The following is a 16122-nucleotide window of genomic DNA, read 5'->3' on the forward strand; positions in this document are numbered from 1 at the left end:
CTCTAATTTTTGCATGGACCGCCCTTTCGGGTTTTCGACCTACTGAGCTGTTCTTTTATACATTTTTTAGACAAAGTATTTCTTGACTGCATCAGAATTCACAGGACGAGGTAACTCCTCTCCATCCATATTTGTAAGTATCAAAGCACCACCAGAGAAAGCTTTCTTAACAACATAGGGACCTTCATAATTAGGTGTCCATTTGCCCCTGGGGTCTGGTTGAAATGACTTGATACTTTTGACCACAAGGTCTCCTTCTTTAAGCTCACGGGGACGCACTCTCTTATCGAATGCTTGCTTCATTCTTGACTGATATAGCTGTCCGTGACACAAAGCTGTCATGCGTTTTTCTTCAATCAAATTCAACTTATCATACCTATCCTGACACCATTCGGCTTCAGTCAACTCAGCTTCTTTCAAGATTCTTAACGACGGGATCTCAACCTCTACCGGGAGTACAGCCTCCATACCATACACCAAAGAGAAAGGGGTTGCCCCTGTTGAAGTACGTACTGAGGTACGATAGCCATGCAAAGCATAGGGTAACATTTCATGCCAGTCTTTATATGTGACCACCATCTTCTGCACAATTTTCTTGATATTCTTGTTTGCAGCTTCGACTGCACCATTCATCTGTGGTCTATAAGGAGAAGAGTTGTGATGTTCGATCTTGAAATCATCGCACAGTTCTTTCATCATCTTGTTATTCAAATTGGTACCATTATCCGTGATGATTTTGTTAGGAACACCATAGCGGCAGATGATATTGTTCTTGATAAACCGGACCACCACTTGCTTGGTCACATTAGCATAAGATGCCGCCTCGACCCATTTGGTGAAATAATCAATGGCCACTAGTATGAAACGATGTCCATTGGAAGCTTTCGGTTCAATCCGACCAATCATATCGATGCCCCACATAGAGAAAGGCCACGGGGAAGAAATAACATTGAGCATGGACGGCGGTATATGGATCTTATCCGCATAAATCTGACATTTGTGGCACTTCTTGGCATGATGGTAACAGTCAGCATGCATCGTTATCCAATAATAACCTGCTCTCAACGCCTTCTTAGCCATTGCATAACCACTGGAATGAGTCCCGAACGAGCCTTCATGTATTTCTTGCATTAACAAATCTGCTTCACGCCGATCTATACATCTGAGCAAAACGGCGTCGAAGTTCCTTTTGTACAAAATATCGCCATTCAAGAAGAAACTGCTAGACAATCTTCTTAGAGTCCTCTTATCTTTGCGAGATGCCCCGGTCGGATACTCTTGTGTTTGAAGGAAAACTTTAATATCATGGAACCACGGCTTGTCGTCAAAGACTGCTTCAGCAGCAAACACATAAGCAGGTCGGTCAAGGAACTTGACGCTGATTAAAGGTACAATTTTGGGGCAATTCACTTGGATCATCGAAGATAAAGTAGCTAGAGCATCTGCCATTTGATTCTCCTCACAAGGAATATGATTCAATTCTACTTTGTTGAAGAAAGTTAACAGACGTCTGGCATAATCTCTGTACGGTATCAACCCAGCATGATGAGTTTCCCACTTTCCTTTAATCTGGTTGACCACAAGGGCTGAATCGCCATGTATCTTGATTCTTTTAATCCTCAAATCAATCGCTTCCTCAATACCCATGATGCAAGCTTCATACTCTGCAATGTTATTTGTACAATCAAAACGTAGCCTTGCTGTAAAGGGGATGTGGTTTCCTTCAGGAGTAACGACGACTGCCCCGATTCCGCTACCATAGACATTAACAGCCCCATCAAATATCAAACCCCATTCAGACTCTGGATTAGGGCCTTCACCGATCAATGGTTCATCACAATCTTTCATCTTTAAATACATGATTTCTTCATCCGGGACGTCAAATTTGATAGGCTGATAATCTTCGATTGGTTGATGAGCCAAATGATCTGCCAGGATACTGCCTTTGATAGCTTTCTGAGTGCGGTACACGATATCGTACTCGGACAACAACATTTGCCAACGAGAAATTCTTCCTGTTAAAACAGGCTTCTCAAATAGATACTTGATTGGATCCATTCTAGATATTAACCAAGTAGTGTGATTAATCATATAGTGGCGGAGGCGCTTGGCAGCCCAGACTAAAGCACAACAAGTTTTCTCGAGTGCGGAGTATCGAGACTCGCAATCAGTAAACTTCTTGCTCAGGTAGTAAATGGCGTGTTCTTTCTTTCCAGTCTCATCTTGTTGACCAAGTACACAACCCATAGAGTCTTCTAACACCGTCAAATACATGATCAAGGGTCTTCCTTCAACTGGAGGGATGAGAATTGGAGGTTCTAACAAATACTCCTTGATACTATCGAAGGCTTTTTGACAATCTTCAGTCCATTCGATTCCTTGATCCTTGCGAAGCAATTTGAATATTGGCCCACATGTAGCAGTCATGTGAGAGATGAATCTGGATATGTAGTTCAGTCGACCAAGGAATCCTCTGACTTGTTTCTCAGTCTTTGGAGCAGGCATTTCTCTGATGGCTTTGACTTTGTCGGGATATACTTCGATACCTTTCTGACTGACAATAAAACCCAGAAGCTTCCCGGATCTGACACCGAAGGTACATTTATTAGGATTCAGTCGGAGTTTGTACTTTCTCAAACGCTGAAACATCTTCAACAAATACTCAACATGCTCTTCTTCAGTCCCCGACTTGACAATCATATCATCTACATAGACTTCAATCTCTTTGTGTATCATATCGTGGAAGATCTTGGTCATACCTCTCTGGTAGGTGGCACCAGCATTGATCAAACCAAACGGCATCACTATGTAGCAGAAGGCGCCCCAAGGCGTGATGAAAGACGTCTTTTCTCTATCTTCGGGAGCCATCTTGATCTGGTTATATCCGGAGAAACCATCCATGAAGGAGAACACTTTGCACTTAGCGGTATTATCAACCAATACATCAATGTGAGGTAAAGGGAAATTATCCTTCGGGCTGGCTTTGTTCAAATCTCGGTAGTCGACACACATTCTGACCTTGCCATCTTTCTTCGGAACAGGTACTATGTTGGCTAACCATTGAGGATATTCAGAGGTGATTAGAAAACCAGCGTCAATCTGCTTTCGTACTTCTTCTTTGATCTTGAGAGCCATATCAGGATGAGATCTTCTCAATTTCTGTTTAACCGGAGGGCATTCGGGCTTCAGAGGTAGTCGATGTTCTACTACTTCCGTATCTAACCCTGGCATATCCTTGTATGACCATGCAAATATGTCGGCATACTCCCTGAGAAGCTCAATTATTCTTTCTTTAACTGTCGCATCCAACAAGGCCCCGATCTTGATCTCTTTCATGTCTTCCTCAGTACCCAGGTTGACAATCTCGATTTCTTCCTGATGAGGCTGAATAGCCTTTCTTTCTTGTTCTAACATCCATCTGATCTCATCAGGAATCTCTTCATCCTCTTCTACCATAGCCTCGTAAACAGGGACTTCAAAGTTGGGAGGGAGCATAGGGTTGCCATGTTCAACGGGCTTATTTATGTTTAGTCTGCACATGATTTATGATTGATTTTAATGAGTAAATGCAGACTTTTGAATTTGATTTTTAAAAGGAATAAAATAAAAAAAAAAGATTTTTTTGGTTTTATGTGTTACCATTTTTCCAGAAAATGCGAAATAAAATAAAGTAATGGTCGTGATAGAAACGACGATTTTTATTTATAACAAAAGTATTTGAAGCAAAGCCCTACATGATTTCACTTTCGTCTGGGGCAGGACGAAAGGAATTTTAAGAAAAACAAAAACAAGATAAACACATTACTTAGAATAAGGCATCACAGAAGGGACGTCCACCGCGATCCAGTTGCAGCAAGTTCCTACGGGTGTCACAAAGACAGGTGTTGCTTCTCCGGACTGATCCTCGAGCAGTGCATTAATCTCTGATGGAGCATGAATGAATCCTGCACTATGAAAAGTACTTCCAGTAGGGTTGAATACCCCAGGCTTACTGTTGGGAAAACCTATTCCTTCTTTGCGTTTGTTCTCAGTCAGCTCCACTAGCTGACCCCAGCCTTCAGTCTTACCTTCTTGTATTACTCTCTTGGCATCTTTCAGAGAAGCCATGCAAGTCTCAACCTTCTCCACATTCTCTTCGGAAGAGAGTCCTTGAAATGATGATCCATCTGTACTGTTACCACCAATAAAGGAGAATGATGACAAATGGCTAACCAACAATGCTACCTCACCGTTCACGGTTATGAGTTTCCCTTGACTGACAAACTTCAGCTTCTGATGAAGTGTGGATGTTACTGCCCCAGCGTTATGGATCCAAGGCCTGCCGAGTAGGCAACTGAAAGAGGCCTGTATTTCCATAATTTGGAAATTAATCTTGAATTCATGTGGGCCCACCGAGATAGGCAATTCTATTTCCCCATATACAGACCTTCTAGTCCCATCAAATGCCCTCACCGTCACTGTGCTGGGTTTCAAGAGAGCCTTCGAACATGACAGCTGATCCAGGGTAGATTTTGGCATTACGTTGAGAGCAGACCCAGTGTCTATTAGAACATTTGACAGAGAGTCCGATTTACAAAGGACAGAGATAAGTAACGCCAAGTTGTGGTTTCTTCCCTCCGGTGGGAGGTCTTCATCGCTGAAACTTAAGTTGTTGCAGGCAGTCACATTTCCTACAATACTTCCAAACTGACTTAACGTTACGTCATCGTCCACATAAGCCTGGTCCAAGACTTTCATTAGAGTCTCTCTGTGGGCGTCAGAGCTTGATAATAGAGACATGATGGAGATTTTTGCCGGAGTTTGCAACAGTTGATCCACAATCTTGTACTCGCTTCTCTTGATCATTTTCAAGATTTCATCGTTATCCTCATAGGTGGTTCCGCTAGACTGTCCCATGGTTTTGCCTTTACCCACATTCTGCTCCTTCATTGGTTCTTCTACCGGAGCACCAGCTTCCTTCTGAACCACAGAAGGGATAATACGTCCACTTCTAAGAATTTGACTACTTTCGGCGATATTATCCACAGGGATTGGCAGATCCAGTGGTATTTTCTTTCCATCTTCTATGATTGCATACTCATAGTTGTATGGGATGGTCCTTTGAGAAGTGTACGGTGTGACACCCTATTTTTTTATGCATTATTTAGTGTGTTTTGCGGTATTTTACTTTGAATTAACTGATAATTAAATTCTTTTCTAGAAAGTGAATTTAGGAAAAATAATGTTATATATTAGAACTATAATATTATAACAGGCTATGTTAAAAATTTCGGCTTAAAATTCTACCGGATTTCGGACAGCGATTTGCTCGACTGTATAAATTTTATTACCGAAATAAATAAATAAATATATTTTTGAAACCAGAAAAATATATATGATAGGATTATATGATTAATTATATTATTTATGATTATTTTTTAAAAAAAAGTATTAGATAAGAATGTACACTATGCTGATAAGAATTAGCTTATCCAATGGCGTGGCATGCATGAATTTTACTGAATTAACAACTTAAGTATATCTCTTACTGTGAATGAACTAAAGACGTGTTACTTCTTTGCACCACAAAAGACTTCACTTGTTTTGCTATAAATAGGCACCTTGCACTCTTTGTTAATCACAAGCCTGCAAACACACAACTATCATTATCTATCATTATCAGAGAAGTGAAAACTCAAGGTTTATACTCTCTTTCCTTCTCTTTCTATTCTTTGTTTTTGTTTTTACTAGTTTATTCCTTGTCAAACCTTTGACTACTTAGAAGACTACAAGTCCTATTCAATATCACATTCAATAACTTATTTTAGTTTGGTTTGCTTTTATTAGATCTAAAAACAAGAACTTTCACCTACTTAAGTCCTTTATTTGTTCCTGAAAAATGATTTCATAGGCACATATACACTGTTGAATACCAATCTGTACCTTACATGAGTAATCTCTACATAAACCAGTTTTATTTTTTAGCGTGAAAAACCCATGTAAAAAGAGGGCTATCTATAAAATGATGTTTTGGAACTCCAAAAGATTAGTGATCATGTTTGACATACTAATTTCTATTAAAATGAAAACATACAGTGCATGTTAATATATATAGAAGAGTAGTTATTTTCTGCATGGCTATAAATGAAATGAAATAAAATAAGATATTTCCTTATAGCTACAACAACACAGTAGAGTATTATCACTTGATTCACTAATTTAGTCAAGTTAAGATGCCTATATTTCTAGTAATAAATTGGAGCTACAGATCTGACTTATATATATTTAATTTTTCTTTTAACTAGGAGGTACTCATGTGTTTGTAAAACAAGATTAATAAATCTAAGTTAGAAATAAGTTTAAACTGTATAGAATATTTGTTAACATAGTAGTAGCTATTAGAAGTTATTTTTTTAAAAGTTTTATTAACTCATAATTATTTATGGAAGTTTTGGTTAAAACTAGTAGAAATTCATCATGTTAAAATTTCTAAAGTTATTCTTTTAGAATAAGAAAGAAAGAATAAACTGATATCACCACTTGTATTAACTAGTTCATTGTAGCTATTGGAAAAATTGTCTTTAGAATTTTTTTCAATGTTCATGCTGTTACGTTCCAAATATATAGTTAACTCTATAATTCTTAAATATTTAGCATTTAATAATTAGTGTTTATTACAATGATAGCTAGTTAAGAGATAGTTATTTTGATGAGTAATTAGGTGTTGAAGAAGGTGATTATTCAAGATTTGAAAAGCTCAAAGGTAAGGGGATATACTTTAGAGAACGCCCAAGATATATATGTATATTATCACATGAGATTAAGAAAATTTGTGTATTTAATTGTAGTATTAATCTGTTTTAAATATATATTATTAATGAGCAAATTTGATTATTTATATTATTTATTGAAACGGACAGTAAGTAGAAAGAAGAAATTCTAGAAAACATTCTAAATATTATGCATACATATATATATGATAAGTAATCAGTTAAACGTGGTATTGTAAGTATATATAATATATTTTTCTTAATTTATTTATCTTATAACTAACTCACAGTTATTATTATTAATTTTATTTGAAGAAATTTCTCTTAAGGTACATTTATGACTTTTGACAATTAAATTGTTAAGTTGATTGTTGATGAAAACAGTTGTGTTGAAGATTTACAAAAATAATAATTTTTGTAAAGAGTAATACAGGTTGTTTCTTATAATACGATAACGTATATAAGACTGAGGATAGGTTCGGTTGGGTCGACTACAGACCTTCTGGGGATCACAGGCGTTTTGAACTCCTACCAATAGTTAGTGATAGCTTCTCTAACTGGAGGAAATCATAATACCCGACGTAGTGATACCTGACTGTGCAGGACTATCTATAATAAGGTGCAGCGATCGGGCCAGAATGGTTGGAGTAGAGATTATATATCTACTCATTGCAAACAATCATGTTATGGCAGTTGAGACGGCCTTACACTCAAAATAGAGGTCTCCATGGAGTAGGTTTAACCAAGATGCTACTAACAAGTCAAAACTATAAACTTTGTATTGATTATGATAAAGTGTTAAGTGATCTTTGTTTTTGACTAACTTTGATGTGCGTGATTGCCATAAATTTTTGTGTTCTCAATTGATTTATATTTTCTTGTGATTATTTAATTTCTATGTGGTTATTTAAATTTTTGTAGGATTTAATAGTGAAAGAAATTACATGTATAATTTTGTTATATATTTCTTTATTTGAAAAACATTATATGTAACTATAAAATATTATATATCATCATGTAATATTATTAAGCATTTAGTTAACCTTGTGTGCGAGTATTTCACCCTTACAATTTGCAGATAATGTCGGGGAAGTCATTGAGTCACTCGGGGAACCGAAGGATTGAGTGTCTGGAGAAAATAGGAGATGCAGTTTGGGAATTGGATATGGTGTCCCAAACACTGATATGCACAGGAATAAGTAGGACAACCATAGGAATCGAAAAACTAGTTATCTCTCATTATGTTTAATTAGTTTGACTTAAATATGACGTACTTTAACTTGCAGGTGTTTGTAAAATATCTAACTAACCCTGACAAGCCTGAGTATGTAAGCCTAAGGGCAAGATAATTAACGTCGTGTAGAATATATTGATGCATATTTTATATCCTTGTGTTTTATTTATTTTTATGTTTTACGATCAAGAGCTAAGACTTTTATTTAAAAAAAAAAATGCAAGAAAGATATTTATTTAAATTAAATTTTTAGTAACCAAATTAATTTACTAGTAAAAGTAAGTTTTATGAACTTAATTCGCGTTAGACACTTAAGTATTAAGACGTAACACCATTTTCTAACGTTATGGAAAATGGGGCGTTACATTAGTGGTATCAGAGCACGGTTGATTCTTTCGGGAACGTTAGAGGATGTCTGTACTAATTGCGTTTGTTTGTACTAACTTTGTATAGATTATTATATTATTTAATAATTAGGTTCTAACCAATTAGGACTTTTAGGAACCCAATGAGTCGTAGAAATAATCATATAGAAGCCGAAAACGGAGAGGCAAGCAATACCGAAGGAGGTATGGGAAGAGCTATTCAAGCTATGGCAGAAATGGCAGCAACCATTGCAGAACAAACTGCTGCAAAGGCTGAAAGGGATATTCGAAAGCAACAAAGGGAAGAAAGAAATGCTGAAAATAAAGGATTGGTAGATTTCAGACGTCACGATCCTCCACAATTTCTTGGAGAGACCGAACCAGAGAAAGCTGACTTATGGATCCAAGAGATAGAAAAGATATTCACTGTGTTGAGGTGTCCTGACGAAGTAAAGGTAACATATGCATCTTACTTACTATTGGGAGATGCCGAATACTGGTGGAAAGGAACTCGCAAGATGATTGAAGCTAACAATCAAGATATTACTTGGGAAATATTTCGTACGAAATTTCTCGACAAGTATTTTCCTAGAAGTGCTAGGACTGCAAAGGAACAAGAATTTCTGACCCTGAAACAAGGAGGAATGACGATTGGAGAATATGCAGCAACGTTTGAGTCGTTGGCAAAATATTTTCGTTTCTTTCAGGACCAGATGTATGAAGATTGGCTATGTGAACGATTTGAAGGTGGACTGAAGCATAACATCAAAGAATCTGTCTTGCCACTAGAAATTCGTCAATTCCAACCACTTGTAGAAAAATGCAGGAAGATAGAAGCAATGAAGGAAGGTGGAATCAATCGAGGAAGTGTGGGCGGACCATCTAGGTCTAAATATTCAACTCAAGGGTGGAATCATAAAGGAAAGCAGCCGTATAAAAAGCCTTACTCTCGAACTGCGAGTAATAATCAGAATCAGCGACCCTATCGTCCAGTTACATCAGCCATTGGAAATGGATCAAACCAAAACCAGAATCAAGAACTCACTCGAAGGTGCTACAAATGTGGAAAACAAGATCATTTGGCTAACACTTGTCCCGAAACAGGAATAAAGTGTTTCAAATGTGGGGATATAGGACACATGGCCAGGGAATGCAGGAACCAAAAAGTTGAACCCGTGGTGAACAATGTGAGAGTTGCAAGGCCAAAGGAGAAAGGAAGGGTTTATACTCTAAGTGGTGTTGAGGCTTCTCAATCTAAAGATCTTATACAAGGTAGTTGCGATATGACGGGTAATCTCTTAACTGTACTATTCGATTCAGGAGCAACTCATTCTTTTATCTCAATAGATCGTGTGAAACAATTGAGTTTGTTTATAACACCACTGCCTTTTGATTTAATCATTTCTACTGCAACTGCTAAACCCATAGTTCCAAACACTGTTTGTTTAAAATGTCCTCTTGTCATCCACAATAGGAAATTTCTTGTTGACTTGATATGTTTGCCTTTAACACAATTAGATGTGATTTTAGGCATGGATTGGTTATCTTTCAACCATATCTTTTTAGACTGTGCACGTAAAACTGTAGTGTTTCCTGATTCCGAGAATTCCGAGCTTATATCTGCTAATCATGATATAACTTCTTCAAAAGAAGGAGCTCAAGGGTACCTGTTATTATCTTCTGTAGAAGTTGCGAGAGAAAACGTTTTGAACCAAGTCCCAATAGTGAATGATTTTCCGGAAGTATTTCCAGAAGACGTTCCTGGTTTACCCCCGGTAAGGGATATCGAGTTTTCGATCGATCTAATCCCTAGATCAGGTCCGATCTCCATCGCACCATATAGAATGTCACCTACTGAGCTGGCGGAATTAAAAACCCAACTTGAAGATCTGTTGTCAAAACAGTTCATTAGACCAAGCGTATCACCTTGGGGAGCTTCAGTACTGTTAGTGAAGAAAAAGGATGGAGGTTCAAGACTTTGTGTGGACTATCGCCAACTGAACAAGGTGACAATCAAGAACAAGTATCCATTACCACGAATTGATGATTTGATGGACCAACTTCGTGGAGCTGTTGTCTTCTCAAAGATAGATTTGAGGTCGGGATATCACCAAATCAGAGTAAAGACCGAAGATGTACCCAAAACTGCATTTCGAACTCGCTATGGACATTATGAATATCTTGTGATGCCTTTTGGAGTGACGAATGCACCTGCTATCTTCATGGACTACATGAACCGGATTTTTAATCCATTCCTCGATAAGTTTGTCGTAGTTTTTATCGATGACATTCTCATATATTCTAAGAGCCACGAGGAGCATAAAGAGCATTTGCGTCAAGTTTTGCAAATCTTACACGATAAGAAGTTGTATGCGAAAATGTCAAAATGCGAATTTTGGCTTGAGGAGGTTAAGTTCTTGGGGCACGTGATTACAAAGGATGGTATAGCTGTGGACCCTGCAAAAGTGGAGACGATACTTTCATGGGAACAACCACGAACGGTGACCGAGATTCGTAGTTTTGTTGGTTTAGCTGGATATTATCGAAGGTTTATTGAAGGATTCTCAAAGATAGTAGCACCATTAACTCAACTCACAAGAAAGAATCAACCATTTGTATGGACCAAAGAATGCGAAGAAAGTTTTCAAACAATGAAGAGACTTTTGACAACATCACCCGTGTTAGTTTTACCACAACCAGATGAACCATATGAAGTGTACTGTGATGCTTCACATCAAGGGTTAGGTTGTGTACTTATGCAACAAAAGAGAGTTGTAGCTTACGCCTCAAGACAATTGAAGACTCACGAGAGGAACTACCCTACACATGATTTGGAGCTAGCTGCAGTGGTATTTGCCTTGAAAATTTGGAGACATCATTTGTATGGATCTAAATTTGAAGTTTTTAGTGACCATAAAAGTTTGAAGTATCTTTTCGATCAAAAGGAGCTTAACATGAGGCAGAGACGCTGGATTGAATTTCTCAAAGATTATGATTTTACTTTACTTTATCATCCCGGAAAAGCAAACGTTGTAGCTGACGCATTGAGTCGGAAGGCAATTCACATTTCTGCAATGATGGCGAAAGAGCTAGAATTGATAGAAAATTTTCGAGATTTGAATCTTGATGTGAAATTGTCAGATGGAAAGATTTTCTTAGGAATGATCAAAGTGTCAAGTGGACTCATGGAAGATATTCGCCAACAACAAGAAAGTGATGAGCATTTGCAAGAGAAAAGAAAATTGATAGGAGAAGAAAGAGCAGCAGAATTCAGTTTGGAAACTGATGGGATTTTGAGATGTAATGGGAGAGTTTGTGTCCCAAATAATTTAGAAATGAGGAAACTAATTTTAGACGAAGCACATAAGAGTACATTGAGTATTCATCCAGGAGCAACCAAAATGTACCAAGATTTGAAGCTAAAGTTTTGGTGGCCAGGAATGAAAAAGCAAGTGGCGGAGTATGTTGCTTCATGTTTAACATGCCAAAAAGCAAAAGTGGAACATCAAAGACCAGCCGGTATGCTTCAATCGTTGGACATTCCAGAATGGAAGTGGGAGAGTATTTCGATGGATTTTGTTGTGGGATTGCCGAGAACCCGACATAATTTTGATTCAATTTGGGTTATCATAGACAGACTGACCAAATCAGCACATTTCTTACCAGTAAATATTAACTACAATGTGGAGAAGTTAACTGAGATTTATATCAAGGAAATCATCAGATTACATGGGGTACCTTCAAGTATTGTTTCAGATCGAGATCCAAAATTTACATCTCACTTTTGGCAGAGTTTACAACAAGCATTGGGGACAAAATTAAGATTAAGTTCAGCGTATCACCCTCAGACGGATGGACAAACTGAAAGAACAATTCAATCTCTAGAAGACTTGTTGAGAGCAAGTGTTCTAGACAATAGAGGGAGTTGGGACGATTTACTACCATTGATCGAGTTTACATACAATAATAGTTTCCACTCAAGCATAGGAATGGCACCTTATGAAGCTTTGTATGGGAGAAAATGTCAGACACCGTTGTGTTGGTATCAAGATGGAGAGAGCATCATGTTTGGACCAGAAATTGTTCAACAGACAACTGAGAAAGTTAAACAAATTCGCGAGAAGATGAAGGTTGCACAAAGCAGACAGAAAATCTATTTTGATCAGAGAAGAAGACCTCTTGAATTTCAGGAAGGAGAACATGTATTTCTGAGAGTCACATCAACGACTGGGGTAGGTAGAGCTATTAAGGCCAGAAAACTCACTCCAAAATTCATTGGGCCATACCAAATTATTCGTCGCATTGGTCCAGTAGCCTTTCAAATTGCTTTACCTCCTTTTCTTTCAAATATTCACAATGTGTTGCATGTTTCACAATTAAGGAAGTATGTCCCTGATCCATCTCACATAATTGAACCCGATGAAGTCCCGTTAAAAGAGAACTTGTCATACGAGACGTTTCCTGTAAGGATCGAAGATAGAAGAGTCAAACAACTAAGAGGGAAGAGATTTTGTTGGTCAAAGTTCTATGGGATCAAGTAACCGGAGATTCAACGTGGGAGTTAGAGGATAATATGAGATTGCAATATCCATATTTATTTCGAGGTATACAATTTCGAGGACGAAATTTTTTTTAAGTGGGTTAGTAATGTGACACCCTATTTTTTTATGCATTATTTAGTGTGTTTTGCGGTATTTTACTTTGAATTAACTGATAATTAAATTCTTTTCTAGAAAGTGAATTTAGGAAAAATAATGTTATATATTAGAACTATAATATTATAACAGGCTATGTTAAAAATTTCGGCTTAAAATTCTACCGGATTTCGGACAGCGATTTGCTCGACTGTATAAATTTTATTACCGAAATAAATAAATAAATATATTTTTGAAACCAGAAAAATATATATGATAGGATTATATGATTAATTATATTATTTATGATTATTTTTTAAAAAAAAGTATTAGATAAGAATGTACACTATGCTGATAAGAATTAGCTTATCCAATGGCGTGGCATGCATGAATTTTACTGAATTAACAACTTAAGTATATCTCTTACTGTGAATGAACTAAAGACGTGTTACTTCTTTGCACCACAAAAGACTTCACTTGTTTTGCTATAAATAGGCACCTTGCACTCTTTGTTAATCACAAGCCTGCAAACACACAACTATCATTATCTATCATTATCAGAGAAGTGAAAACTCAAGGTTTATACTCTCTTTCCTTCTCTTTCTATTCTTTGTTTTTGTTTTTACTAGTTTATTCCTTGTCAAACCTTTGACTACTTAGAAGACTACAAGTCCTATTCAATATCACATTCAATAACTTATTTTAGTTTGGTTTGCTTTTATTAGATCTAAAAACAAGAACTTTCACCTACTTAAGTCCTTTATTTGTTCCTGAAAAATGATTTCATAGGCACATATACACTGTTGAATACCAATCTGTACCTTACATGAGTAATCTCTACATAAACCAGTTTTATTTTTTAGCGTGAAAAACCCATGTAAAAAGAGGGCTATCTATAAAATGATGTTTTGGAACTCCAAAAGATTAGTGATCATGTTTGACATACTAATTTCTATTAAAATGAAAACATACAGTGCATGTTAATATATATAGAAGAGTAGTTATTTTCTGCATGGCTATAAATGAAATGAAATAAAATAAGATATTTCCTTATAGCTACAACAACACAGTAGAGTATTATCACTTGATTCACTAATTTAGTCAAGTTAAGATGCCTATATTTCTAGTAATAAATTGGAGCTACAGATCTGACTTATATATATTTAATTTTTCTTTTAACTAGGAGGTACTCATGTGTTTGTAAAACAAGATTAATAAATCTAAGTTAGAAATAAGTTTAAACTGTATAGAATATTTGTTAACATAGTAGTAGCTATTAGAAGTTATTTTTTTAAAAGTTTTATTAACTCATAATTATTTATGGAAGTTTTGGTTAAAACTAGTAGAAATTCATCATGTTAAAATTTCTAAAGTTATTCTTTTAGAATAAGAAAGAAAGAATAAACTGATATCACCACTTGTATTAACTAGTTCATTGTAGCTATTGGAAAAATTGTCTTTAGAATTTTTTTCAATGTTCATGCTGTTACGTTCCAAATATATAGTTAACTCTATAATTCTTAAATATTTAGCATTTAATAATTAGTGTTTATTACAATGATAGCTAGTTAAGAGATAGTTATTTTGATGAGTAATTAGGTGTTGAAGAAGGTGATTATTCAAGATTTGAAAAGCTCAAAGGTAAGGGGATATACTTTAGAGAACGCCCAAGATATATATGTATATTATCACATGAGATTAAGAAAATTTGTGTATTTAATTGTAGTATTAATCTGTTTTAAATATATATTATTAATGAGCAAATTTGATTATTTATATTATTTATTGAAACGGACAGTAAGTAGAAAGAAGAAATTCTAGAAAACATTCTAAATATTATGCATACATATATATATGATAAGTAATCAGTTAAACGTGGTATTGTAAGTATATATAATATATTTTTCTTAATTTATTTATCTTATAACTAACTCACAGTTATTATTATTAATTTTATTTGAAGAAATTTCTCTTAAGGTACATTTATGACTTTTGACAATTAAATTGTTAAGTTGATTGTTGATGAAAACAGTTGTGTTGAAGATTTACAAAAATAATAATTTTTGTAAAGAGTAATACAGGTTGTTTCTTATAATACGATAACGTATATAAGACTGAGGATAGGTTCGGTTGGGTCGACTACAGACCTTCTGGGGATCACAGGCGTTTTGAACTCCTACCAATAGTTAGTGATAGCTTCTCTAACTGGAGGAAATCATAATACCCGACGTAGTGATACCTGACTGTGCAGGACTATCTATAATAAGGTGCAGCGATCGGGCCAGAATGGTTGGAGTAGAGATTATATATCTACTCATTGCAAACAATCATGTTATGGCAGTTGAGACGGCCTTACACTCAAAATAGAGGTCTCCATGGAGTAGGTTTAACCAAGATGCTACTAACAAGTCAAAACTATAAACTTTGTATTGATTATGATAAAGTGTTAAGTGATCTTTGTTTTTGACTAACTTTGATGTGCGTGATTGCCATAAATTTTTGTGTTCTCAATTGATTTATATTTTCTTGTGATTATTTAATTTCTATGTGGTTATTTAAATTTTTGTAGGATTTAATAGTGAAAGAAATTACATGTATAATTTTGTTATATATTTCTTTATTTGAAAAACATTATATGTAACTATAAAATATTATATATCATCATGTAATATTATTAAGCATTTAGTTAACCTTGTGTGCGAGTATTTCACCCTTACAATTTGCAGATAATGTCGGGGAAGTCATTGAGTCACTCGGGGAACCGAAGGATTGAGTGTCTGGAGAAAATAGGAGATGCAGTTTGGGAATTGGATATGGTGTCCCAAACACTGATATGCACAGGAATAAGTAGGACAACCATAGGAATCGAAAAACTAGTTATCTCTCATTATGTTTAATTAGTTTGACTTAAATATGACGTACTTTAACTTGCAGGTGTTTGTAAAATATCTAACTAACCCTGACAAGCCTGAGTATGTAAGCCTAAGGGCAAGATAATTAACGTCGTGTAGAATATATTGATGCATATTTTATATCCTTGTGTTTTATTTATTTTTATGTTTTACGATCAAGAGCTAAGACTTTTATTTAAAAAAAAAAATGCAAGAAAGATATTTATTTAAATTAAATTTTTAGTAACC

General features: G+C 35.7%; 1 protein-coding gene and 1 long non-coding RNA gene across 2 annotated transcripts; one reads left to right on the forward strand and one right to left on the reverse strand.

Annotated features, from left to right (window-relative positions):
- Window positions 1-3163: 3163 nt before the first annotated feature.
- Window positions 3164-7846, reverse strand: LOC146929213 (uncharacterized). Its single transcript, XM_085707246.1, has 4 exons — window positions 7793-7846; window positions 3806-5124; window positions 3266-3532; window positions 3164-3224 (listed from the first exon to the last, which is right to left on the reverse strand). The coding sequence occupies exons 1-4, from the start codon at window positions 7844-7846 to the stop codon at window positions 3164-3166; spliced, it is 1701 nt and encodes a 566-aa protein (XP_085563372.1).
- Window positions 7847-13508: 5662 nt separating this feature from the next.
- LOC146929214 (uncharacterized) lies at window positions 13509-16016 on the forward strand. Its single transcript, XR_015005977.1, has 2 exons — window positions 13509-13560; window positions 14582-16016. It is a non-coding gene; the product is annotated as an uncharacterized LOC146929214 (long non-coding RNA).
- Window positions 16017-16122: the final 106 nt, after the last annotated feature.

This window comes from Medicago sativa, chromosome 4 (assembly GCF_051527215.1).
Source record: "Medicago sativa cultivar Bolivia chromosome 4, Bolivia_mono, whole genome shotgun sequence".
Taxonomy (NCBI): Eukaryota; Viridiplantae; Streptophyta; class Magnoliopsida; order Fabales; family Fabaceae; genus Medicago; species Medicago sativa.

Bases quoted from the DNA above. Each gene is read 5' to 3' on its own strand.
- LOC146929213 (XM_085707246.1), bottom strand. From the start codon at position 7,846: ATGACTTCCCCGACATTATCTGCAAATTGTAAGGGTGAAATACTCGCA. The intron at 5,125-7,792 runs GTTAACTAAATG...ATAAAAAAATAG, and splicing joins GTGAAATACTCGCACACAAG to GGTGTCACACCGTACACTTC. The intron at 3,225-3,265 runs GTATGCCGACAT...AGGATATGCCAG, and splicing joins ATAATTGAGCTTCTCAGGGA to GGTTAGATACGGAAGTAGTA.